General features: G+C 36.2%; 1 protein-coding gene across 1 annotated transcript in view; it reads left to right on the top strand.

The window, feature by feature from the left end:
* The window catches only part of LOC132550758 (epidermal growth factor-like protein 8), a 45,419-nt gene extending 18,499 nt beyond the window's left edge, over window positions 1-26,920 (top strand). The window contains exons 2-8 of the mRNA XM_060214851.1: window positions 13,422-13,541; window positions 14,312-14,433; window positions 14,536-14,631; window positions 18,422-18,541; window positions 18,878-18,966; window positions 20,090-20,372; window positions 23,881-26,920. Of these exons, the coding sequence (XP_060070834.1) occupies window positions 13,422-13,541; window positions 14,312-14,433; window positions 14,536-14,631; window positions 18,422-18,541; window positions 18,878-18,966; window positions 20,090-20,372; window positions 23,881-23,966 (916 nt within the window). The 3' untranslated portion in view covers window positions 23,967-26,920. The remainder of the gene's footprint in view (window positions 1-13,421; window positions 13,542-14,311; window positions 14,434-14,535; window positions 14,632-18,421; window positions 18,542-18,877; window positions 18,967-20,089; window positions 20,373-23,880) is intronic.
* Window positions 26,921-27,120: the final 200 nt, after the last annotated feature.

Raw genomic sequence — 27,120 nt, 5'->3', positions numbered from 1 at the left:
ATGTCTAACTTAAGTGAAATGGTCTGTGTCAATATCTAACTTAAGTGTAATGGTCTGTGGTAATATCTAACTTAAGTGTAATTGTCCATAGGAATATCTAACTTAAGTGTAATGGTCCATATGAATGTTTAACTTAAGTGAAATGGTCTGTGTCAATATCTAACTTAAGTGTAATGGTCCATAGGAATATCTAACTTAAGTGTAATGGTCCACAGTAATATCTTACTTAAGTGTAATGCTCCATAGGAATATCTAACTTAAGTGTAATGGTCCACAGTAATATCTTACTTAAGTGTAATGCTCCATAGGAATATCTAACTTAAGTGTAATGGTCCACAGTAATATCTTACTTAAGTGTAATGCTCCATAGGAATATCTAACTTAAGTGTAATGGTCCACAGTAATATCTAACTTAAGTGTAATGGTCTCTAATAATATCTTACTTAAGTGTAATGGTATATAGTAATATCTAACTTAAGTGTAATGGTCTGTGTCAGTATCTAACTTAAGTGTAATGGTCCACAGTAATATCTTACTTAAGTGTAATGGTCCACAGTAATATCTAACTTAAGTGTAATGGTCTGTAGTAATATCTTACTTAAGTGTAATGGTATATAGTAATATCTTACTTAAGTGTAATGTTCCATTGTAATATGTAATGGTTTACAGTATCGTATATATATATATATATCTTTCATTTCCTCAAAAATAAGTATAACACCAAACCGGTCTTTTTTGGCATATCATTGTCAGGTCAGGCGGTATTATATCACCTTATCTCCAAAGGGAACATAACTTCAGGTCACGGCAACAAAACCCCTATTTTAAAAGTAATCTGTCATAGCGGGCAACATTTATTTTATCACTTGCGCTGTTTTACGACTTTTGTTTCGATTTTCAAGTCTCATGTGAAATTGGGGCAGGAGAAATAACGACGGCAATAAAAGATACGAAAGTGTGAAAAACAAAACCTCCATCTGCTTGTTCCAGTAATGACTTCGAAATATTCTTAAATTGACCTTGTAATGAATTTAACTGACAACATGTGGACTTCAAAATACAAATTGGATCCGAAACCGACGAAAAAAGAGGGAAAATATATAATCATTGAAAATAATTCATTTTCAAAGCGTATTCAAAATATTAGGCCCAATATCTTTAAAATGGTGCGAAAACTGCAAGCCAAAAATGTAGTAATTAATAAAAGTCACGGTTTTCTCTACAAGCACCGTAACACATCACACAGAAAAGTAACATTGAATTAGAACCAGAGCAAACTACGTAATTTTTTTCAATTTTCTCGTTACAATATTTTAGTAATCTTTTATAAGTATCATTACTTCACTTGCAGTGGTTTTCCAAAATCCTCGGATATTCTTAAACTAGTATTTAGCAGCAGCGTTCTCTTATTTCCAAACCCTTTTCAATAAATCTTAAACCAGATTATAAGACAGGCACTGTGGAAGGAAAGTCTCCGTTCTCTGTGATGTCCCTTTGTAGAGTCCGGTGAAAAGGTGGGCTCTGGAACAGCTTGCTTTTGTTTCTATATGTGTTATCAGGTATGGTGGGAACTCATCTTTCTATTTCCAGGCATATCGACAAATCAACGATACTGTATGAACAGTATTTGTTAACTTTAAGCGTCACCAATAGAAACACGTTATCCCGAATATGTATGATGTGGATAATCTAATTCTTTATGAAATCATTCCCTTTTTGAGAACTTCACATTACTCAAATTTCTCTCGAATTCTCCTAGCAAATAGTGCAGATGAAGAAAATGCCCATCCTGACCACCTATTCCCGTGTACTTTTTCGGATATCTCTTAAACTTGGGATCACAAAAACTCGTTTGAAGAAGCATCAGTACTTTATACATGGTGCTTACAAAACAAATGGTTCAACCCCACTTTACTAACCTTTCAAAAAACAAAAAGAAAACATAATGACAGCCAGCCAACTTTTAAATTTTTTCACGCATTTCCACAACTAAGTTAGTATGGTAACACATTGGTAACCATCCTCCTTATTATCTTGGTCTAAAAGCGGAAACAGTGATGGTTTGTGTTAAAAAGAGATCGATGCAGAGAGAAATTATTCATAACATTGTATAAACGATGAAGTCCTTGCAGGTGACAAATGATGTTGAAATTATCCAGTTGGCTGTTGGCAGAAAAACCCAGACATTTAGAGAGGAAATAGCATCATATTGATTCACTTGATTCAGTCAGCTTAAAGACAGATTTCTGCATGGGCACATAGATATTTATCGAGTATGATGACACAGTGTATCATCTGCTTCCTTTGAAGTGAATTTTTTTATCCTTCCATCTTAATGTGCCACTTATGAGGTATTTTTATGTTTCAAGTTCTTGTTTAGTTACTGTGATATTTATGACAATTTGACACTTTAAATTGATGTTTTTATCTTGATAAGAAACTTGATGCCAAAGATACTTGCTTTTGAAGTCTTAATTGTATTAGATCATGTCATGAATAAAACAGGAATTAAAGATAAAAATGTATTGTATTTTTGTACAATATAAATGTATGTATGGGTGTATCATTTACCTGAGATTTACATGTAGTCACATATTCTCAAAGAGCCGTTATTTATATAAAATGTTGTTATAGTCTGTACATTTGGATATTTCAGTACCATAAAACAATCCAGCATTTTTACTCTAAAAAATAGAGAAAAGAAAAAACATGACGTGATACGTATAGACCAGCTAAATAGAGAAACTTTGCTATAAAGAGGCTTGAAATTTAAAAAAATGACAATATACAAAAATAAAGAATAAGAATCCAGAATTTGGGAGTGAGCTGGTGGCCTTTTTAGAGCAGATTTGCACATTAATTTATCTGTTATATAGTCTTTGAAAGGATTATATTCTCTTTTATGATCAAGAAGACAGTATGAGGTCGTGTACGACATTGCGACATGTAACATGAATCACGATATCCGTGTAACAGTATATTGGTGTAGCCTAAGCGTATCGCCACCACGGTATGTGTGGCATTTTAAACAAGTTAGAGAGGGTGTGTATTTCATCAGGAGAATTTGTTATTTATATATAAATTTCACGAAATTAATGTCAAAATTATCTTGATAAGACAAGCACCTAGAGTGAGCTTGATCAATGGTTTGACCTTCAACTTAATATCAGTGACAAGAACACTGGGCGGAGTGTGTCTGAAAAATCAGCCCCAAACTTATGAATTCATTTTTAACATAAAGAATTCCACACTTAACCATACTTGATGGATTAAATGTACAAAATTTTCAATCTTCAGAATGTTCGCCAAAGTAGTTTTTCAGTGCTTGAAAATGATTTGCTTATGTTTCGGTTAATATAAACCATTAACTGTTATACACACATTGGGAATTCGGCAGTGCAAAATACTAAAATGTAAGACTTGACTGTATTAATGCCTTAAACTGTAGTGTCTTACTAAAATCCCCCTAAGGTGTTGTCTGATAGCCTCCTTGAGTATTCCATTTAAATATAAATATGGTGTTAAATTGGCGATTCCTCTATGTCCTTGTGCTAATTGGTACATTGATGAAAATGCATGCTTTATCTATCTAACCGACGGCAAGATTTACATGTTCAGTTTTGTCATTTGTGGTACACGTACTATAACCAGTATCATTTAAAATGTTTATTATCTTGTTTGCATTAAAGACGCGGTATGATTACGTGGAAAATATGTTTTAAATCTTAATGCAAATATCCCTCTCAAAATATAATTTTTGACATGGGAATTTTATCTTTATTTTCATTTAAATCTTTAAAAAGATAAATTAAAACGATACATGTCCCCTATTCGGAACAACTCGATTACAGTGTACATACCATCACGTGACGTGACATTTATGTCCCAGAGACATTTTTTATTTCCTCCTGATGAAGATTTTACAAGTGTTATAATGTATCGTATAAAAAAAGATTACAACAGGTTCATTAAGATGAAGTACTGAACACATAAAGACAATTATATCCGTAAGAATTTTGGTTTGTACAGTAAATTTTAATGCATTGCAACATCCGTTTAAGTATTTTCGGTACATATTCAGCCATATTTAACATACGATTCTCCCATTCAGAATCGGAGATATGCGCTTAAGTTCGATCTCCGAAGAGAAACGCACATTGACCACTTAATCAATCTTCTGATCTGACTGCAAATTAGGAATAAAAATTATACCAGCATCTTTTAGTGTATACGAGGGCTGATTGATACGTTTTGAGCCTTGTGTTTAAAATTTTAGCAGGGATGTCCTTTTTCAGCTCTATTTCTTATTTAAAGCTGTGTTCGCATTTGGTCATTTTATGCGGAAAAGGTTTAACTCTGAAGTGAACAATGCAAGTAACTTCTGCAAAATGGACAAAATCGTTGTAAGAGCAGTGATTCAAATCATGCATAAGGCAGACCTAACACCTAAAGATATCCATACTGATATGATAGCAAAACTAGGAAGCTATGCTACAGTGAAAAGGTTGGTGGCGGAATTTAAGAATGCCAGGCAGAACCTTGATGATGACGCCCGTCCTGGAATGTCTGTCACCGTTGCAACCCCAGAAATTGTCAATGAAGTCCATGATATTGTTATGGCTGACAGACGAGTTACAGAAAGATATGCAGCCAGAAAATTGGGATTTCACAGGAAAGGGTACATTGCATTCTTAATGAAGATCTTGCAGTGGGAAATCTCTCAGCTTGCTGGGTACCAAGACTTCTGACAGTTGAACAGTAGCACACCAGGCGGACTTTGTCGCGTGTTAATCTTAACCTTTTAGAGGCAGATACTGCTAACTTTCTGCAGAGGTTTGAAACTATAGATGAAACACGTGTTCATCAAATCGCCCCAGAGTCCAAACAACAGTCTAAACAACAGATGCACCTCGCCAAAATAGGCAAAGACTGTTTAATCAGCTGGAAAGTATGGCCTCGATTTCTGGGATATTGATGGTATTCTAATGGTTGATTATCTGCAAAAGGGACAAACAATCAATGTCATATAGTGTGCATCACTCCACAGGCAGTTAAAAGAAAATGTTTAACTCAGTCACCACGGAAAACTCAGTAAAGGTGTTTTGTTCCACCGGAACAATGCCAAGTTCACAAGTCTGGCATTGCCATGGCTGCTATTAACGATTGTAGTTTTAAATTAATTGAGCATTCGATTTATTCGCCTGTTCTAGCTTCATCAGACTTTCAACTATATCCAGTTTTGAAAAAGGCAATTCCCGGTACCCCCTTTAGGTCAAATGATGACGTCATAAATCAGTGAAAGACTATCTGAACGGTCAAGAAAAGGACTTCTTTAAAAGTGGCATTGAGACCCTTGAACATCGCTTGCAAAGGTTTTATAGATACTGAAGGTTGAAAACTAATGCAATATGTCCGCAAAAAGTCAAACCCTTAAAAATGAGGCTCAACACTTATCAATCTGCCCTCGTCTTAAATGGAATAACGTCATTGCCTAATTAACAATCAATACGTCCCTTGGTCATCAGCTCTAACTCGACGTTCAGCAACACATACAAAGAACTTTTGACGGGATTATATTCGAGGTGCCATAAAGTTGAATACCTATACTCCATGTCCAGCCCTTATCAAAAAATGCGTGATGCAGATAATAATAGGATATCATCTGTTAATAGTATACAGGGAATATGTTCTATCTTTAATCCTGTAAATTGTGTATCAAGGTCGCTAGCAAGGTCGATTATCATAACGACCCTATAGATAATAGGATTTGTCTCGCTTCTGTTGCAATTGAATAATGCTGATGAATGAACACAAGAAAAAGAATGGTACGGAATTCTCCAGAATTTTCCGTGAAAGCCTAATTTATATAGCTTATACATTATATCCTTTATCCATACATCATTAAATACTTTACGATTAGCTAAAAAAATCTACAAATACATGAAATTTTCGTTCTATGAAATACGCAATACATTTTTGCACAGTATAAGCAGTGTGATGCTTCGACAAATTTCTCAGAAGCCTTGTAGGAGTCGTTGTGGGAGATTTATAGACGAATACCGGAGTTCTATCTCTATAGTTATCCAGTTCGAATCTATCCCTCTTACCCCATATAAAAAGAGTGAGTAAATTTCGGCATGCGGCTCGCGTCTACTCGACATATTGTTTGACTGTTGCCCGGGCGACGCAATCAATTCGATTTCGTCTTTTTCTGGTAACATGTTACTTGTTGTTTCCGTTTCCTTGCAGTACAATCCACCACCATGAACTTCTTTGTCTATTAACCCATAACTCAATTCTGAACGCGATTGTTTTTCATTTCTTGAATACTTTACATCACAAGTTGTAATAGTGTAAACCTTTTTGAGTTCGGGATCACTTTCAACCGCATCGTATTCTGAATCCGACACGGCGGCCAGTACGTCCAGTGCTTTGCTTTTTTTCAACTTTAAACCATAAATTCCGATTTCATTTGACGAATTTCCTTCAGTAGTTCTTTGATTTTCAGTTATTTTGATAAGCGATGTCATCTTACCGATCCAAAATTTAATTCCGCATTCCAACTATTATTGCGAACAAGTCCGCTCTAGTGTCCTTGCTTAGCGGGGCATGACTGTTGTCTGTTTCTCACTGTGTACTCCGTAATACGCGACAAGTTCATATCACTACTCAGTTAACACCGGTCCAGACACCATAATACTCTTTTTAATTCGTGAGGCGCAAATCCACCGTCTAAATAATGAAACAGCATATAGATGTCTGAGAGTTGTTCACTTGAATTTCCTAGATTTGTAATGACGAAGGTTCACTGTGGTGTATTGGGCTTTTATGTAACAGATCTGTCATATAGAGAATGTCTAGTATAGGAAAGTTATGGAAACTTAAGTCCACAATGATGACACTACACACAACGTTAATCTCAGTGCCATAATTAAGTTTTTTCAAGTCCTCATATTGATCAGAAATGTAAACAAAAATCACAAACAAATTCCTCAGGTTTTAATTGCACATCCATTATCCAAGGACGGTAACTCTACTCGTGTTAATAATAAAGTATATTAAGATGAATTAAAACAATGAATATCCTCCATTCGGATTACAGTGTACGTACCTTCCATCACAGATAACTACAGGAAATTGGCCACGGTGTTCCAAGTGCACGTGTCCCCACAAACATGACGCGACATTTATGGCCCGCATGGCTGCGATATTTTGATATCTTGTACGCTTCCCGTAACGGCTACATGTCATCTCTTCGCTAAGAAAAAAGTCATTCACTAGTGCACATGTTCGAAACATTCCAGCGATAGGTGTGTTGAAGTAGACTGTCATTTTCGTTTAAATATCTTCATTTCATTCACTTATGAAATCATCTTCTGGATCTATAGGGCCGTGTTTGTCACTCTAACATGCTGGCGTACTCTTTGATCAGTAACACCAGTCGGTTTTGCGAGCGGTTACATGTGGACATGGGACCATAGAGATCGAGACCACTACACGGGAAATTGTATTACATAATGGATACTGCATTCAAGTTCACTTGGCTTGTCCAACAAACCATTTCGAAAATCTCTCTACACTCTTCTTTAATTCTAATTTGCACTAAAAATATTAAGAAGTTCAACTCTTCAAACGAAGTTTCATCCATAGCAATAAAAATCAGCAGTATCAAACTATCATATTCATCAATTACTATTTTCATATGACATATATTACAAACATATAAGCAAACACGAATACATACCATCACACATACTATGATAAACGCACTACAAACACGTATGTAGTTTGTCAACGGACAGCGTTCTCTGTTGTTTGTCAGCGTACAGTGTTCCCTGTTGTTTGTCAAGGGACAGTGTTCTCTGTTGTTTATCAACGGACAGCGTTCTCTGTTGTTTGTCAGCGTACAGTGTTCTATGTTGTTGGTCAAGGGACAGTGTTCTCTGTTGTTTGTCAGCGTACAGTGTTCTATGTTGTTGGTCAAGGGACAGTGTTCTCTGTTGTTTATCAACGGACAGCGTTCTCTGTTGTTTGTCAGCGTACAGTGTTCTATGTTGTTGGTCAAGGGACAGTGTTCTCTGTTGTTTGTCAGCGAACAGTGTTCTATGTTGTTTGTCAACGGACAGTGTTCTCTGTTGTTTTTCAACGGACAGCGTTCTATGTTGTTTGTCAACGGGCCGCGTTCTCTGTTGTTTGTCAACGGGCAGCTTTCTCTGTTGTTTGTCAGTGTACAGTGTTCTATGTTGTTTGTCAACGGGCAGCGTTCTCTGTTGTTTGTCAGCGTACAGTGTTCTCTGTTGTTTGTCAACGGGCAGCTTTCTTTGTTGTTTGTCAGTGTACAGTGTTCTATGTTGTTTGACAACGGGCAGCGTTCTCTGTTGTTTGTCAGCGTACAGTGTTCTCTGTTGTTTGTCAACGGGCAGCTTTCTTTGTTGTTTGTCAGTGTACAGTGTTCTATGTTGTTTGTCAAAGGGCAGCTTTCTTTGTTGTTTGTCAGTGTACAGTGTTCTATGTTGTTTGACAACGGACAGCGTTCTCTGTTGTTTGTCAGCGTACAGTGTTCTCTGTTGTTTGTCAACGGGCAGCTTTCTTTGTTGTTTGTCAGTGTACAGTGTTCTATGTTGTTTGTCAACGGGCAGCTTTCTTTGTTGTTTGTCAACGACATTTTTATCCTTTTGTTTGTCAGCAGGTTGCGTTCACTGTACCTTTGTTAGCAGATAGAGCTCATGGTAGTTTTGTCTAGGGTTAGTATTCTCTGTGTATTTGACAACATATATTGTTTTCCGTGTCCTTGTCAAAAGCAAGTGTTCTCTGAAGTTTTATCCAGAGAAAGTGTTTTCTTTTGTTTTGCGAGATACAATTTTCTCTGTATATATGTATAGAAACATTGTTCTATGTGTCTTTGTGAAGAGACAGCATTCTGTGTCGTCAACAGACAATGATCTCCGTGTTTTCGGTAACAGACATGGTTAGCCGTGTCTTTGAGAACATACGTGTTATCCCTGCATCCCCAACCTACGTCTTTTGCACGTCGCAGTAGATTCGAATTTCTAAGCCCTTTTCATAGTATCACAATTTTCGTGCTGTATGTCAGAAACTAGCAGACAATTTGTACATATGGTTTTCAGATATGCAGGTTTATGTATATCTTAGATAAGTTTTATGGTCGTCATAGTAATTTAATTGAGAAACATTTTATTTCTTTGTGCTATATTAAGTTGGACGTGTCTGATGCTCATAGGTATGCCTGCTAGTTCTGTTTTGTGATATAAAACTGACGTGTGTGATGCTCGTTGGTATGCCTGCTAGTTCTGTTTTGTGATATAAAACTGACGTGTCTGATGCTCATAGGTATGCCTGCTAGTTCTGTTTTGTGATATAAAACTGACGTGTGTGATGCTCGTTGGTATGCCTGCTAGTTCTGTTTTGTGATATAAAACTGACGTGTGTGATGCTCGTTGGTACACCTGGTGGTTCTGTTTTGTAATATGAAGTTGGACGAGTTTGTTGTTCGTTGGTACGCCTGGTGGTTCTGTTTTGTGATATGAAGTTGGACGAGTTTGTTGTTCATTGGTATACCTGGTGATTCTGTTGTATGATATGAAGCTAACGTGTGTGATGCTCGTTGGTATACCTGGTGGTTCTGTTGTATGATATGAAGCTGACGTGTTTGATGCTCGTTGGTACGCCTGGTGGTTCTGTTGTATGATATGAAGCTGACGTGTGTGATGCTCGTTGGTATACCTGGTGGTTCTGTTGTATGATATGAAGCTGACGTGTTTGATGCTCGTTGGTACGCCTGGTGGTTCTGTTGTATGATATGAAGCTGACGTGTGTGATGCTCGTTGGTACGCCTGGTGGTTCTGTTGTATGATATGAAGCTGACGTGTGTGATGCTCGTTGGTACGCCTGGTGGTTCTGTTGTATGATATGAAGCTGACGTGTGTGATGCTCGTTGGTATACCTGGTGGTTCTGTTGTATGATATGAAGCTGACGTGTTTGATGCTCGTTGGTACGCCTGGTGGTTCTGTTGTATGATATGAAGCTGACGTGTGTGATGCTCGTTGGTACGCCTGGTGGTTCTGTTGTATGATATGAAGCTGACGTGTGTGATGCTCGTTGGTATACCTGGTGGTTCTGTTGTATGATATGAAGCTGACGTGTTTGATGCTCGTTGGTACGCCTGGTGGTTCTGTTGTATGATATGAAGCTGACGTGTTTGATGCTCGTTGGTACGCCTGGTGGTTCTGTTGTATGATATGAAGCTGACGTGTGTGATGCTCGTTGGTATACCTGGTGGTTCTGTTGTATGATATGAAGCTGACGTGTTAGATGCTCGTTGGTACGCCTGGTGGTTCTGTTGTATGATATGAAGCTGACGTGTGTGATGCTCGTTGGTACGCCTGGTGGTTCTGTTGTATGATATGAAGCTGACGTGTGTGATGCTCGTTGGTACGCCTGGTGGTTCTGTTGTATGATATGAAGCTGACGTGTGTGATGCTCGTTGGTATACCTGGTGGTTCTGTTGTATGATATGAAGCTGACGTGTTTGATGCTCGTTGGTACGCCTGGTGGTTCTGTTGTATGATATGAAGCTGACGTGTGTGATGCTCGTTGGTACGCCTGGTGGTTCTGTTGTATGATATGAAGCTGACGTGTGTGATGCTCGTTGGTATACCTGGTGGTTCTGTTGTATGATATGAAGCTGACGTGTTTGATGTTCGTTAGATAGCCTAACGTTGCACAACGTTTTAGGAGTCTCCGTGTAAATCTTACTTTTGTTCATATTTTTGCCAGATGTTCATCGAATTTATGTTTGAATTAAGATTTTATTTACACGTGAGAATTTTTCTTAAGCATTTAAACCGTAATTAATTGTTTTCACATTACGATGCAATTTTCGTTAAATAGCCCGCAGTGAAATAGGATTATATAAGCCTTTAATCAAAAGTGCAAATGCTATGTAGTCTATCCTTCAGCAACCGAGAAAGCAATCCTCCTTGTGGTTTTCAGTTCTAGGTTCGATTCGATATGGAGGCATTTGGAACGTGAAACGTTAAACCATCCTTATTCCGGAGCGGAGCTCCATCCCTATCAGCACTAAGTGTACACAGTCGGGGTTTATAAATAAACAGTGAAACGGACATAATTTATTTTCATTTCTTTCTTTTTACACGAAGTTATTGTAGAAAAAAACACTTCAAGAACATTTTAATTACGACACGATTAGGATGTTTGTATTTAATATATTTTTATTTGTGTATATTATTGTTATTGCAATCAGAAAATTTCTTCACCATTTCACTGTCTTAAATACAACATTTTTTACACAACAGACATGTACAGAGTGGTTGCCTAAGAGTCAGAACTATTTGTGTAACATTTCCGCTGGCTTCGGTTATCTCGGGTCTAAGTTTCACTAGATAAATACGATAAACATATTACATATCTCTAACGTTGTACCCTTCTTTGATCACAAGATTTGATTTCACACTTTTTCATAGCGAGATAAGTGCAATAACACGGGGAACACAATCATGTCAGTAAATCTTCAGTTTCATTGAGGCGAAAAAGGAGCCACAATATAGGACACGTTTGTCCAATGTTTGAAATTATAAACAAAAGAGAACGTATTTTCTGGCAATTTTATGTGTGGTTTGATATGACATCGGTTGTGATATTTCTCTTGTTTACATTTGAATGCTGTTAGTTTAAGCTTCTAAACACACACAGGACTAGTCTGTGTGGCATGTTATCAGCTCGCTTCTCGCACAGCATCTTTTCTCGAACGTTATGTCGTTTTTAATCGTGCATGTTACGTTTCAAATTGATAGGGTGAAGTTTTACAAATCGAAAACGGATCATAAAGTATTACTCGTCATTCAAGGAGTGTTCGTCTGGTAATTATAATGTACGGGACACATCTCACATACAGTGTATCGTGTACATTTGTCTGGTTAGTATAACGTACCGGACACATCTCATATACAGTGTATCGCGTACATTTGTCTGGTAATTATAACGTACGGGACACTTCTCATGTACAGTGTATCGTGTACATTTGTCTGGTTAGTATAACGTACGGGACACATCTCACATACAGTGTATCGTGTACATTTGTCTGGTTAGTATAACGTACGGGACACATCTCACGTACAGTGTATCGTGTATATTTGTCTGGTTAGTATAACGTACGGGACACATCTCACATACAGTGTATCGTATACATTTGTCTGGTTAGTATAACGTACGGGACACATCTCACATACAGTGTATCGTGTACATTTGTCTGGTTAGTATAACGTACGGGACACATCTCACATACAGTGTATCGTGTACATTTGTCTGGTTAGTATAACGTACGGGACACATCTCACATACAGTGTATCGCGTACATTTGTCTGGTTAGTATAACGTACGGGACACATCTCACATACAGTGTATCGCGTACATTTGTCTGGTAATTATAACGTACGGGACACATCTCACATACAGTGTATCGTGTACACTTGTCTGGTTAGTACAATGTACGGGACACATCTCACATACAGTGTATCGCGTACATTTGTCTGGTAATTATAACGTACGGGACACATCTCACATACAGTGTATCGTGTATATTTGTCTGGTAATTATAACGTACGGGACACATCTCACATACAGTGTATCGTGTACATTTGTCTGGTTAGTATAATGTACGGGACACATCTCACATACAGTGTATCGTGTACATTTGTCTGGTAACTTTAACGTACGGGACACATCTCACATACAGTGTATCGTGTACATTTATCTGGTAACTTTAACGTACGGGACACTTCTCACGTACAGAGTGTATCGTGTATCTTTGTCTGGTAACAATAGCCCACGGGTTGGCGAATACTCTACTATATGCTGGTATTGGTCACCAGTCCTCTAGGCAGCCATTACAGACGATGTTGATCACTCAATTCACACGGATTTTGAAAGTTAACTTCACTATTTTCTTAAATTAATTATATATCCTATTTTGGTATGTCATTTTCAAACACGGACAAAAATTGTCTTTAAGCACTCCGACGAATTTTTGTATTATCAAATGCTGCCTTCAGTTATTTTCGATAGTGAAACAGTGCAGACAATTGTTGGCCGTTTTATAATCTGATATTGAAAAAAAAATAGTCATTTTATGTTTATTACTGATGAAATACAATTTTTCTTCTTGCAGTTATTTTTGTCACTGTATGATGTGAATGATAGCTGTTAAAACGGCTTATGATATAGTTTTCAGTTGTTTGAAAATAGCTGTTTACAGTTTGTAGGAATATATTGTACGATTTCTTGGCAGGTCATGCACACGTAACCTCCTATGGGTCATTGTCCCTATGTTTAATCTTCATCCGATTGTCGATGACGTTCGCATGTAATCTGTATCTTACAGACGCCGTGTGTGTCCAGTGACGAAGCTGTTCAATGAAATCGTTCCTATGAAACAGACGTATAAGAAACCTGTTTATCATTCCAACTGCCGAAGGCTCGGTACATCATGTAAGGGCAAGAAGTAAGTACAGACCAGTTAATACTACAGGTCATTATCTGTCCATACTGACAAATACTTTACAAATGCAAGACAGTGCACTTGAAATCATTTGTCAATAAATTAAGTTTGAAAAACAATAAAAATAATTCGCCATGGCAAATCAGTTCGTTTGTATTGCTGTTTGGTTATATCCAATTCGGCATACTTTTTCTCTGTTATAGTACAATATATTTTTTCATCTTAGACACACTGGTTGCCCACGTGACCACTGTGGTGTCCGGTTTACCCCTAGCGTGTCACTGTGTCAAAGTGATCAGTGTCTGTACAGTTACTTAAGTGACACCGGAAGGATACCGGAAGACCTTTTCACTCCTCTGCGAGCATGATAACATTATTACTAGGTCAAGCGATCCATTATATACACGATGATAGCTACTTATGATGTAAAATTTGATATTTCCAGTCCCGCTTATAAAATTACGTCATGGATGCTAACTACAGTATTGCACCAGTCCCGATAGGCTTAATGGTTAATTTCTGCTGAGAGGCTCGTAATTTCTTGTACATTGAAATACTAATTACCTTTTTTGATACAAATTAAAAAGGTCATAAAGGCACATGAAGATAAGCATACAGGACGTCATCTCAAATTGCAAACGCTAAAAACCATAATATGGTCTCAGTGCGGACGACTAACGAACGCTAAAAATAGTCCTAAATGACACACATGGCGAAATAAACATGTCTGCAACCTGTCCTCGATCACGTGACTATGATTTGTTCCTTTCCAGGATGTTTTATCGGACGGCCACAAGAACCGTGTTCTATCGGAGAATGATCCACGATACCGTGCGAATATGTTGCCCTGGATGGAAGCGTCAAAGTCGGCGCCGCCATCTTGGATGTATGGAACGTAAGTTGTACCTGAACTCTTTGTTTAGGGTGTGAATGAGAGTTCGGACATTTGAATTTATTTGAAACAAACTCATTACATTTATACCGTTGAATATTGCAGCAATTTGCACCGGAGGATGTCAAAATGGTGGAACATGTGTTGGCCCGGAGCAGTGTGCATGTCTGAAACAATTTACAGGATCCTCTTGTGAACGAGGTAAATCATAGTACCAAATATAGCTTGGGTTTAAAGTTTACTACCGGTATCAAATCAGTATTTAATAGTACTAAATGCTTCATAGCAGCAACATAAGTTTGAGAGGATGTAATGATCCAGCTACTTTAATTTGCCGTGAACAAAATCTACGCCATACAACCAGCTGCGTCTTCCTCATCGAAGGAGCGGTTCTTTGGCAATACTAAGGCCGAAATCAATGAGAAAATAAGGGATATTAAAATTGATCATATGCAATTCAAAATACAGAAAAAAACGGTGTTACGTCTCATTAAGTTTATTCTTACAAAAGATACATTGTTGACATTTTATGCATTTCAATGACGTCACAAATTTTTTGAAGAATCTGAGTATGGGGTACCGTTTAACTTTTAAATCCTCTTGAAAGTACATCACATAATGTGGAATGCTAGTTGTTTGCTGAAATATACTAATATTAATTTTGATTGAGGTATTGTAAAAGGAAAAATTCTCGCCGTTGATCAACAGTCTGCATATGTAAATTTTTGTGCCATACATGATAACACACCACTTCAGTAAACAAGAAAGGCTTTCCTCGTGAATCCTGAATCGTGAATGTCATCCACAAAGTGAAGGATGGCCAAATGAGCAGGAGCTTACTATGGCAGATGGGAAGCAATCGGGGAGGTGCATGTATTCTTCTGAATTGACTGACAGCTGAGCAAGTGGTCTAGGTTAAAACTTTGCGTGTTGCTTACCATACGTTTACGGCTGATGTGAGATTTTTTCAGAAATATTGATTATCCATCTAACATTTTTCGTATTCGTATTTGAGTTATCAAACGTCTATTCGTCCATAACTAATTCGGGTGTCGAAAAACACGTGTTTTACGTATACTGTTTCACTGTGTTTTATTCCACCATCACATGTGTGTACACAAGCGCACTGCCTCATTTTCAAACTGTCACGTGATGTAATTAGTTCTACATGTGAAAGGGGTTTCCCAAATAAATTGGGTAGTCAAACTGGACATTGGAAATCGACTGTGAATGTCGGATGGCTCAGAAACGAAACTGAAGTGTATAAAACACTCAAAATCAGATAATAGAATTAACTTTTTATTGCTTTCATCTTAACATTGATATTGTTTGATCTCGATGGAAATATCGCCGTGAAGGGTATTACCAGGATATATTTACACAGAAATATACAAATTCAGAAGTTTGTACAGCGTTTTCCGTCCATTTTAAGGTACTCCCAATCTCTGTTTAAAGTTTATTTTATTGGAAAATGTCGATAATGGGAGGGCTTGCAAGATTTATTGTCCACGCAAGTGTTCAAGTTTATGTAGTATACCTTGTTTTATTGTACTTTTGGGCTTTCTCACAGCTGTAGACATTTCGAATCGCTATGAAAACAGCAACACAAAAGGCTAAACTAAGTCATCGAAATGAAGTTAACTTTCCACATATATATTTTTTCGTTAGTTTAAAAAAGAAAGATTATTGCCATAATTCAAATATTTATCCTTATTTGGAATATTGAATTATTTTGGCGTAAAGTACATTTTTTGTAAAAGCATCTATCATGAAATGGCTTTCCCGCTACTAATATTTCTTTGTGTTGGGGAGGGACCACGTGGTAAAACCAAACAGTTCACAAGAAAACACATTAGAGAAATGATAAGAAAATATCGATATTTTGTTTAAATGTATCACCTGTGGAAGAACTACCGTGATTCGAAGGTGTTCGTTGACTTAGCAAATTCCTTACTTCCCGTAGCTCGGTATATATCGCAATAAGTTTGACAGCGGATGAGCTCTGAAATTTTAGCCGATTTCACGTTGTGTTTAAATATCTATACGTATTTTACTCCAACAATTGTACCCTGTTAATTTAACAAAATATCAAAGAATTATGGACAAGTCAATCTTATAGGTTACCAAAACATAATTACGGTAATGCTGAGGAAGGCAGTCTTAAAATAACTAAGAGTGGTTAAAGAGTTTGTTTTCAATTTGATATTCCCCATTTCAACAGATTTTATTTATAGCTCAATTAACTGTCTGGCTACGTGTGACTTAAAAAGGAAAGTGTGGGTTTCTTGTTATTAAATAACAGTCCTCCTTTTGGCGAAAACATATCAACATGGTGCCTGCATAACGGGGTCTCTAAATATTTTTACAATTAATGATTGATAATAAATAGTTGATTACAACTTCACAAGTGAAGCGTGGGCTGATGAAAGGCATTAACTCGAATACATTGAGTTTGTGAAGAGTTAAACCACTCGTGGCACAATGGCCACTTAAGTCGGTAAGGGTCGAGTTAAGAGGTTTTTATCCGAGAAATTAATCTTTATAACGAGGTTCCAACAGGGGCAATCGAGAAATCGTTTTACCATTTTTATTATTTCATATCAACATGAAAAAAAATGTTTTTCAATCTCTTATTTACGTTATTAGTATCAAACGAGATTTTGTGGGTCTCGAGTTTCTACTTTTAGAGAAGGCAGTATAATGTCACTGTTAATGTATGTCTAAACGCTATACAGTTTAATGGTGAGTTTAATAATTACAAAGGAAAACTGAGAATAATATAGATATTATGAAAGTATAAAGGACAGATTATCTGTCTTACAAAACTAGATAAACAAATTACATAAATCATGGCTATACTCAGTGTCATTTCTACGTCTTATTCGTTTACAACATAAGGTCGTACAGTAGTTATAACATCAACACACCTTTTATGAACCACAAATTGATACTTTCATCCAAGGCCAAACTTAATGACTCAAGCCATTAGATATCGTAATTGGATTCGAATTTGAATCCATAAACTTATCGAGCTCCTAAAATTTTACTAAACATTATTCATTTGTCTCACAACGTGACGTTTGTGACTAAATCATTGTCGTCGTTGTCAATGGTGTTTGAGACTCTCTGTTTAATCAGATGCTAATTCATACCACACCTCCTTTTTCTGCACATGTTACGTCATTTTAATTCCTTTTACATCACAAATCTCGATTTCGTTCAAGTTTGTCAAAATTCACGTTGAAGGTTGTTAAGGACGAAACAGTTGTATAATGCAGTCTGCTTCTTTTAGGCTCTTTATTTTATTTCTAAGGTGCTATTCACTGGTATGTCTTTTGTACACTCTTCGAGTAGTTCTTCCCTGTCTCAGTTGTCAATATTGACGCTGTTTGGGGTTTTTCTGTCTCGACTGTGAATATTCATCTCGTTGTCCGAGTTCTTTTCTGTCTCGGTTGTCAATATAAAGCACGTTGGCAGTTGACTTTCTTGTGACTGAAAAAAAGGAAATAAAGTTATTCACAACTCGCCTTTCACCTAGATTTTCTTGGTTCGTGTTATCGAACAGACGTGAAAAAGCATTCAAGAGAAAGAAAAGATTTAGGGAGCTTGACAATCAGAATCTGTAAAATGTAATGAAGTATTGACCGAGGCTTCAATACTGGCACAGATGGAAAAGTCATCTGGCCTTCTGAGTACGTACAGTATTACATGATGCTGAAGGTTATATCCGGCTGTACATGTCTATGGTACCATTAAACTAAGCCTAGCAAGCGGAAGACATGTCATTAGTGAGTCTTGCCTCGATAAATGGTTATTAGAGATACATTTCTATAGCGGATGATATAAAGGATAGTGACTTCAATCAACTTACTGAAACATAAGAAACAAGTTATTGAAGTAATCGTACTACGTTGAAAAAAATACTTTCCAGCATTTCTTTGCATTTTTATTCACGAATCTGGCTTGTTATCCATGTTTCTCCCTTCTATAGATGTGGATGAGTGTCTGATGAAAACACACACCTGTCAACACCTGTGTAAAAATACTTACGGAAACTATGAATGTTCTTGTTACGACGGCTTTCGATTAACAGAAGGAAGAAACTGCGCTTGTGAGTAGAAACGTGTGGTCAAAAGTGCATTAACGACTTACTATATTACGTTTGAGAATTATGAAAATACATTGAATGCAATGTTCATCTCCGTACAGAACAACAGTTGCTATAACATTTCCTGCTTTGTATTGATCCTGTCATAGGCCATGTTGATATATGTTGTATATGTTGTTTTTGTTGTCGTTATCGCCAGCGGCGGCGGTCAAAACGCTCGAGAAGCAGATAATGCAATTTATTACCTTATATATGTGTAAGCACCTTCTTGCCGAACAATAGTTCCATGTCACACGATAACCTCTTGCTTAACTAAGAAGCAGTGTCGTTATATTCCAGTTTGTCCTCTGTGTAACCCAGCATTTGAAGAAATGATGAATAAAGTCAACGATCTACAGACCAGGATAATTTTCGTTGAAAAGGAGAAGGTAACGCACCGTCTCTTCACTCACAATTTACAGAAAAGCCAAGGTGTTGTATATATGAATATTTGAACATAAGAAGTATGCAGACTGTTTCCTAGTGCATTGTTCTGTGTTATGTAAAGGTATTCCGGATTTTCGCATTATTTCTCACCCAATAAATAACACCATAAAGGATGTTAAATTAAAAAAATTTGCATTGTAGCGTCTTTTATATGTATGCCTATAATCACTTATCATTATAAAATTGTTATGTTGGAGGATCGATTTCAGATACTGTTAGTCATTAAATCTAGGTTCTAAAACGGGTTTCATTAGGCATTGAGATCATCAACAGCACGCGGGTAACATTTGATATACCTGTGTCATTGATAATGTCTCTTTTTATAGTGTATTGTTGAAAATAATATTTTTATTTTATGCCTTAACCGTTCCCTGCTCACACAAACACACACTGATAAAGTCGACATATATTGCACCAATTTTATAGTGGCGTTTTGTGTCTATTTGCACTTTGTAAATTTGCAACTTCCAAATGGCATCAATGTGTTATCATAATTATAATATAGAAAGAGGATTGTCCATATGGATAAGCTTTATTCTTTTTTTAAATTTGGAAATATAGATTAAACGAAGAGACTTGTCGAGGTTTCGGCAATATTTGCATGTCTTTTTTTGTTAGACTACGCACTTCAGGTTATTGCATTCATCCTTTCAATTAATGACACAATTGCTTCCACATCGGTTACAAGGATGCATTTGTAAACGGGGACGAGAAAATTGGCTTCTCCCCAGACAACTTTAATGCATAACAATATTAACACAACACCCTCCCAAATCGATTCAGAGATCCTGGTCACGGCACCAAATTTGTAATAGGAATGAGTACTAAAAAATATGCCCTGTCCTCGCTTGGGCTCGTTCTATGGACCTTGCGGTCTCAGGGTGGACACTTAACCGCTTAAGTGTTATTCCCATTATTCATGACAATCAGGTTTTACTCTTCACTTACATCTTTTTTGCATGATTATGTTTAAAACATATTTTTTTTAAAGAAAATGCGAGTAACGTTTTAAAAATCCGATTCCGAAAGGGCATTATTACTTTAATAACGTAATTACATCAACAGGATGATCTGCGGGGCAATCTGACTCTTCTGGAAGGTCGATATGAACAGGCCATCGACATTGTGGCGGAAGTGAAACAGGCAACCATCGGAACGCGTACGGTGCCATCTACACCCAGTACAATAACCACATCCGCATCAACGACCACTTCCACGACGACTACAACACCAACGCCTACCACCACCACCACAACCGACCCGTACGAACAGCCATATAACGATGTCGGCTATATGATCAATTCTCTCAGCGAGCAGATCTCACTTCTAGAAGAGCGAATGGCGGACTGTAAGTAAAATGTTTGATCATAACGAAATCAACTTAAGTTGCATTGAACAACAGTTTGTCCTATTTCAGTAAATTCTGCTCTACAAAGTGCAGTTAGCATCTGCTTACAAACGTCTCATTAGTAGATGCTATGATTAAAGGGTGGGTGTTTTGTGAGAACTTCTGTTGACAAAAGTTTCTACTTTATGTATGTAATTTAAGGGGCGTTTCAATATTGAATGTTCTTTTCAACATTTGGCTTCCTTTATGGTTCGATTTGAACTTAAAATGAAATTCTGAGTGGATCGGACTATGACAATTTACCATTTACCTTTAACAATCAAATGTAGTGCGGCACCGCAAACAAAGAGTTACTCACCCTGTTGCTCCTGTTGAAGTTTCTACTTTCTACACTATAAACATCATGGGTTCTGTACAAAACATCTCAATCTGAAATGTTATAGTCGTGTTTTAAAACATAAATGTCATTTATCATACAGCATTCTGGTAAAACGAGTTCCTTGGTCTGTTATACCGCTGCCATACAACAATAATGGTTCTTGTACTTATATACAACTGTTTTGTGAGAGGTTGTGGAATATCGAGACGAGACATATCAAGACTATTACAGTAAACTTGTCAACTGGTGGCATGTTATTGTGGTAACACAATCGCTTATTTCTGTCACTTTAGATATGTTTTCAAAGTACGACTACCTGTACCGGTGACCATGGTCGCTTCTTCATCAAATATAGCAATTTTGCCACAGATTTTAACATGGGAGGTGTAAATATTTTTTTAATGAAACCATATCATTCTAACTGATCTATAAACACTAATACACATTTCTGTTAAAGTTTCTCAACATCAATATTAAAAGTTTAACAAATAGTTTGCTCTTATAGATATATTCATTAGCATACTATTTAGCCTTGTTCAACCGGGCACTTGATGTCTGCGTACGCCTAGGCATCAGAAATCAAAGCGTCTTGCTGGACCTGTCGTAATGATTTTTGGGGTAGTCGGGGATGTTTACACCAAATCACACCAGAAACACCTACCGGTTCTCATACCCAGTATGGATATGTTGCATTTTAGGAACTGATCAAAGTGTCCCTTGAAGCGTCATTTTGGACGAGTCTAAACACACTTATACAAAGGGAGGAAAGACAAGAGGTCTAAAGCGAAATGGTCTCGGTCATTCAATTGTAACTGTAAGAATAATGCGCATCCGCAAATATAAAACATAATTTACCTCAAATGTTCTTTTTCAGATCTATTAGATGAAGAAAATATCGAAATTATATGAAAAGTCTGAACTGTGTTATCCGCGACAATGTACCAACTTAAAATGGAGGACGATTCGACATGATCATACTACTTAATATATACAACAATGTTGCTACCATGGTTTAAACAATCAAGCAACATTATCCAACACTCACAACAACCATGATGAGCAATCTGAATGGTTTGGAATCAAACATTGTTTATCACAGTGTTTGATTTGCCGGTGAATTTTCTTCAGCTTACGTTCAGTGTTTCGAAAAACATTACAACCCTTAAGTAAACAGAATTATTAGCCTGTGGTACACGACTTCGTCTGTAAACCTAGAATATATCAAAAATGTTCTGTTCTCCTACATAACCACTTTTATCGCGGTCTTACGATTCTGCTGAGGAAATGTTGCCAAGATGTATGTACCTGTAAGACTATGTTACATTGACAGGCTCTATTACGTCTGTACATCCCGACTTACTTATTTGGTATATATATACGCCTAAGAGTTCTAAGATCAGTGTTATACCTATTTAATGAACATTTAAAATTCTGTTGGATTTTTCTTTGGAAATTTATCATGTTTTAACTTAACATTTCTTACATCAAAACTCACTTTTTAATTTGAAATTTTCTTTGTGCATACAAAGTATACTGCCAAACCCCTCCCGTTTGCTTAATACAATCGTTACAGTAGCGGTTTGGGAATTATGTTGTAGCTGAAAATGTTGAAATATTTTATGGCTTTTTTCCAAATTTATAGTCACAGTTGGCTTGAAAATGTGCTGTTTATTTTTTCAACAAAACTCATTTTCCATTTCGCACCAACAGTCACTTGAAAGTGTTTAGGGTAAGCTTTTAAAAGCCTTCCAAGTTCATGAGTATTCGGTAAAATAAAATCACGATAAAGTAATGGAAATATCCTGATTTTCTGTAGCTATGAATCTTCCAGGATCTTTTAACAGTCTGATAATGATCTTCCAAAAATGTTATGTTCTAATGCATATGCGCATCGCGATTTTTAAAAATTCAATATTTACCCCAAAAAAAGTAAATTTACGGTACACTTCGCAAGAACTAATCAATCTAATGCAGAAATACGTTACTCGGTAGTACTATGTGAGACAAACATAAATCTACTAAAAGGCACAAATAATAGTTAAAATTCTGGATTTAGTGATGTCCTTAACTGACAGTGAAATGTTCTGTTTTAAACACCATATAACGTCATAGAAAAAAAACCTCAGCATCTCAAACTTTTTTAAGATATCTAAAATAGTGGGAAATCCACATCGAAGGGTTTCAAACTGGCTATATGCAACTGTATATGTACATCACCTGATACCAGATTAGAACACAGCTGGTTGTGAACTCACTTTTTTATATATAAAACGGGATATGATTGAACAAGTGTAGAACATTTTTATGACAGAGTGTCACTTTTTGAAATTTACATACAATGACACCGTAGTAATAAGTTCCATACATTTTATATCTGTGTCAGCAATCTTAACAAAACGATGTGGATACCTGTGACTCTATAGTAGTTAAAACTATGAATCCAAATTTCAATTCAGCAGTAAAATCATATAAACTTCATGTCTTCAGAAATTTTGAGAATTGAATTCCTTGAGTTTTTTTTAATAACGACTGAAGGCTACATTCTACGTATACTCCAGTTGAAGATTCGAAAATATTCGATATTATTAGCACACGTCTATATATATATAATTTAAAAAGATAAAAACTTTGTGTATCGTATACACAGAGAAATATATTTCTTTGTCATGTTGTTAAGTAATTCATTCTCTCTCTCTCTCTCTCTCTCTCTCTCTCTCTCTCTCTCTCTCTCTCTCTCTCTCTCTCTCTCTCTCTCTCTCTCTCTCTCTCTCTCCTCTCTCTCTCTCTCTCTCTCTCTCTCTCTCTCTCTCTCTCTCTCTCTCTCTCTCTCTCTCTCTCTCTCTCTCTTTATATATATATATATATACATGCGTAACAGAGGTCATTTATTTATTTCAATGCCTCCGCTAGAATATTTATTATAAGAGAAGAAAGTAGGAAAGAGAGTACTGGGAATAAAGAGGTGAGATATGGACTACCTTGATACAATATTATGTACAACTTAACAATCAGTCGCAGAATTTCACTGACATTAGCACATAAGAATTGGATCATAAATTTTGATCCACAAAAAATCTCCGTTGCTCGCAATAGCTTTTAATACTTTCAGAACTTTGATTGTATTTGCAGGCGAATGTACGCAGGGAGGACGAGGCTATGGCGGAGGGAGATATGGTTACAGACAGCGTAATGGAAGACACCGTGGACCTAACTAGGATCAAACCAAATATTTTTTTCAGAGAGACATGTTGGTCCTGAAATAAATAATAGATAAAACCTTTGATATATCTTGGTATTCTAACAATGATCAATATCTGAAGCGCTCGCTAAATAAATACCCAGTTTAGTTTGTCATATGGAACTGTAAGTTTTCATAGGTCAAGATTCCAAAAGAATGATGGTGTCAACAAAAGCTGTATGACATTTTATTATAATACCATGACATTTCAATTTCAAACGTTATTTTATTAGCGTATTCATAAATGTCGTAGTAATTTGATGGATGAACGGGCAGGTGAAATTATAGAATTACTCAAATATATCATCAAATATATAATATAGATAATGAAAAAAAATGTTTAGAAAATCTCAAGATTACTCAGTATGTAAAGAAATATATTAATCTAAGCAAATTTCTCTGCTCTGGCTCATTGGTTAAGGAATAAATGAAAAAAATGGAATTCATCTTGGGCTGAGTGAATTGAAAGTTTTGCCTTCGCTCTCCTGAATGATTTTTAAAATGTCACTACAATTTTTTAATGTCATGTTCACGCGGTCTTCCTTTTCTTGAAAAAAAAATCTTAGATTAAAATCATATATGTTAAGATAAATTTCCCTTTGGGCTGGCAGAGAGAAATCTATGTGGCTGGTGTTCAGAAATCAGAAATGTCTCTTTTTATATCATTACAGTAGAACTATGAAAACGTACGTCAGTGGAATGCGACAAAAATATCTAACCCAGGGTAGCAGCTGTATGAAATTGCTTGGCTCGACTTATGTAACTCTAAAGCTGTATTTAAAGGTGCTGCTCATTTGTGTGTCTTTTGTTCAATTAAAGAAATTAAAGAAATCATTGTATAGATCAAAGAACTTGAAGTTGGGAGCTAGAATATACAATTACCATAATATTATTATGGCTAAGCACGGATTCTCTGGCTTTGTCAAGACAACCAACTTAATTAACACAATATACCTTATACCATTTTTCACAACTAATACAACACGGTCTGTCACGTGAATCTCGATATTAACGTATAATACATGTGATGTAAGACAGGGACAAAGTTGAAAAAAATATCAGTAAACAAGTTTACGAGAGGAATGATTGCGCAATAGTACAGAAACAATATGGTGATTTACATATTTATCGAAACTAGAAAGTGACACGTGTGGTGAGATCACGAGACAGCCAGATCACTAGCCGGTGATAGATAGTAAGTACTAGTGATGTGAATGATGTTCTACCATAATCCGATCTCCTCGAATAGTTTTTTAACTATGATTTTTTTTATACACGATTGTCTGTTGTACTTTATTTATTGTAGTGTAATGTAAGATTTGTCTTTGTTTAACAGTAAAACTTTGATACGCTGCCACCTTAGGCGAATGTTCGTCACTGATGTTAGAGATATGAATAGATCTTTTTAAAAATGTATTCTCAAGAGGACGATGAGTGTAAGTAAGCTGTAAACATACCGAGTAACGCTTTATAAAAAATTACTTCATCCTGAATTTACAAAAAAAAAAAAAAAAAAAATAATAAAAAAAAACTATTTATTGTTTTAAGTCTTCATAAACTGAGGAATTTGATTGGTTTTGAAGCTCGTAAAAAGGAATATATATAAAGTATGCTTTCGTTTATAATACTCCATTGTCATGACGTGTGTGTATACATGGGAGACTTTCACTATATAGTTACATGTATATATGACGAATCTTCTGCAATATAATTATATAACATTTGTTTGTGTTCGCTTGTTTATTCTTTTTTAATGTTTGAGTCTTCCCATCATGTCTACGTAATTGTAAATTTCGTTCAAAAATTGATTATTAACAGAGAGAATGTCCCATGTATAAGGTAGCTCTAGAATACGTTCTCGATTGTAAGGGAGGCTACTCGCACATACCGATACATTGCAATATCTCGTGCGAATTCGGTGATTTTGCTAGTTTATGATTGCATTTTTCGTTACATATATACACATGTAAGTTCAGTTTCTTAATCATCAATACCTTTTATGTAAAAATCGTGTATGTTCTTATTTTTAGGTTTAACGAGACACTGCTAATCAATAACATTAAATATGTACCCAATCTGTGCGTGCCTTGTCATATAAATGTATTACCTAAATTTGACCAATTTATTTGTAATTTGATCTACATACAATATATACAACTTATACATTCAGGTTCAATTGTACAAGTATTTACTGGCTTTCTCTTGCTATCTGACTATTTAGAATCCGAATTTTATGAGTGTTTAAAGTATGAACAAACACCATTAATTACCGACTTTTCTAACATTTCGTTACCATCCGTATTGTTAATCTTAAGTCAATTAAAACTGTTTTAACAAAGTAAACAATTTTCACGACCTTGTGTAATAGATGCATTTCCCCCGTATTCTACAAAGGTAAGAGTATAACTCAGATCAATACGTCTCGGTTTATTAATGTGTATCATTTAACTGTGTTGTTTTTCGGCAATACTTAAACAAAGACTTCAGCAACGATTTGTAGGTCCTCTGATGCTTTTGATAAATTGATAGTAAATGCTTACATTTTGAGACGGGCTCTCCCTGTAGTAGTTGGTGGCTACCTCACTGAACAACATACAAAAGGGTCGTCGTATGCCATTCGCATTAATATATTGTTTGATTTGGACTCCATGTTCAAATGGATCATCAAATTCTCTGATATGCTTCTCCCCTAAAATACTCGTATATTTTTGCTTATATACACGTATACATTGCATTAAAAAGATAGAGGAATAAAGCTCTGATGACGCCTGACGCGAAGAGTTATTAGGTATGTGTGTGTGCTGTAACATATAGCCAACAAAAGGCTTTAAAAGTACTATTGTGTTTTGTGAATTTATGTGAAAGTCACACAATGTATGGAAGACAAAAAACATGGTATTTGTTTGGTGAATAAATGTAATGAAAAAATGTTATCGTTTATTGCTTATGTTTGTTGTAAATATATATACTGTTTCCACTGTTTCAATTGACCATGGTAACTTTGTTTATATATCTATAGCTTGACTCTGTATACTGGCGGTCCTTGTTGGCAATACTTTGTCTCACCAGGCAGAAGACAGGGGGCATATACACAAAAAAACGCTGGACACAGAAAAACGCTGCACCTCGCA

Source organism: Ylistrum balloti, unplaced genomic scaffold (genome assembly GCF_031769215.1).
Source record: "Ylistrum balloti isolate Yb309-2 unplaced genomic scaffold, AGI_CSIRO_Ybal_v1 Utg370142, whole genome shotgun sequence".
NCBI lineage: Eukaryota > Metazoa > Mollusca > Bivalvia > Pectinida > Pectinidae > Ylistrum > Ylistrum balloti.
This window is presented reverse-complemented; position numbering and strand designations above follow the sequence as displayed.